The following is a 1,420-nucleotide window of genomic DNA, read 5'->3' on the forward strand; positions in this document are numbered from 1 at the left end:
CCCACCCCTGCCCAACCCTGCTTCTCAGTACCCCCACCCCAGCCACTGTCCATGCCGTACACCTATCCTCTGGGACCTAAGCAGCCCCTCACAGCACCCCCAGCCCAGCACCACTTTCCTCCTGGGATCCCCACGGGGTTTCCAGCCCCGAGGATAGGGCCCCAGCCCCAGCTTCATCCCCCACGGGCAGCATTTGGGCCCCAGCTCCCCCAGCAGCTCCCCCAGCAGCCCCTGCCACTCCAGCATCCCCACCTCTTCCCATCCCAGGCTCCAGGGCTCATGACTCCCCCACCCCCCTACTCCTTCGCCCCCCAGCCTGCGGTCCTGGGGCAGCCACCACCACCTCTACACTCCCAGCTCTATCCCCGCCCCTCTCAGGATCCCCTGCCCCCTCACTCGGGGGCTCTGCCTTTCTCCAGCCCTGGGCCCCCTCAGCCTCCCCATTCCACCCTGGCCTATGGTCCTGCCCCTTCCCCTCGGCCCCTGGGCCCCCAGGCAGCCCCTCTCTCCATTCAAGGCCCCTCACCTGCCAGCCAGGCCACCCCTAGTCCCCACCTGGTGCCTTCACCTGCCCCTTCACCAGGGCCTGGCCCAGTGCCTCCTCGGCCCCCTGCGGCAGACCCGCCCCCATGCCTGCGCCGGGGGACTGTGGCTGCCGACCTGCTCTCCTCCAGCCCCGAGAGCCAGCATGGTGGCACCCAGCCTCCCGGGGGTGGGCAGCCCCTGCTGCAGCCGACTAAGGTGGACGCGGCCGAGGGCCGGCGGCCACAGGCCCTGCAGCTGATTGAGCGGGACCCCTACGAGCGTCCTGAGAGGCTGCAGCAGTTGCAGCAAGAGCTGGAGGCCTTTCGGGGCCAGCTGGGCGATGCCGGGGCCCTGGACGCCGTCTGGCGGGAGCTGCAGGACGCGCAGGAACACGACGCCCGTGGCCGCTCCATCGCCATTGCCCGCTGCTACTCGCTGAAGAACCGGCACCAGGACGTCATGCCCTACGACAGCAACCGCGTGGTGCTGCGCTCGGGCAAGGACGACTACATCAACGCCAGCCGCGTGGAGGGGCTCTCCCCATACTGCCCGCCCCTGGTGGCCACCCAGGCCCCGCTGCCGGGCACAGCTGCCGACTTCTGGCTCATGGTGCATGAGCAGAAAGTGTCGGTCATTGTCATGCTGGTGTCTGAGGCGGAGATGGAGAAGGTGAGCGGGGGAGGTGGGTGGGTGCCCAGCGGGGATCTGGGAAAAGCACCCCTAACGGCCCTCTTTGCTCCTCAGCAAAAGGTGGCTCGCTACTTCCCCACCGAGAGAGGCCAGCCCATGGTGCACGGCGCCCTGAGCCTGGCGCTGAGCAGCGTCCGCACCACTGAGACCCACGTGGAACGGGTGCTGAGCCTGCAGTTCCGTGACCAGAGCCTCAAGCGCTCCC

The 1,420-nt window shown here is 68.9% G+C and overlaps 1 protein-coding gene across 1 annotated transcript in view; it reads left to right on the forward strand.

Annotated features, from left to right (window-relative positions):
• The window catches only part of PTPN23 (protein tyrosine phosphatase, non-receptor type 23), an 18,195-nt gene that overhangs the window by 15,313 nt on the left and 1,462 nt on the right, over positions 1-1,420 (forward strand). Inside the window, exons 22-23 of the mRNA XM_006770568.2 lie at positions 6-1,194; positions 1,270-1,419. Coding sequence (XP_006770631.1) covers positions 6-1,194; positions 1,270-1,419 — 1,339 coding nt within the window. The remainder of the gene's footprint in view (positions 1-5; positions 1,195-1,269; position 1,420) is intronic.

Source organism: Myotis davidii, unplaced genomic scaffold (genome assembly GCF_000327345.1).
Source record: "Myotis davidii unplaced genomic scaffold, ASM32734v1 scaffold663, whole genome shotgun sequence".
NCBI classification, from domain to species: domain Eukaryota; kingdom Metazoa; phylum Chordata; class Mammalia; order Chiroptera; family Vespertilionidae; genus Myotis; species Myotis davidii.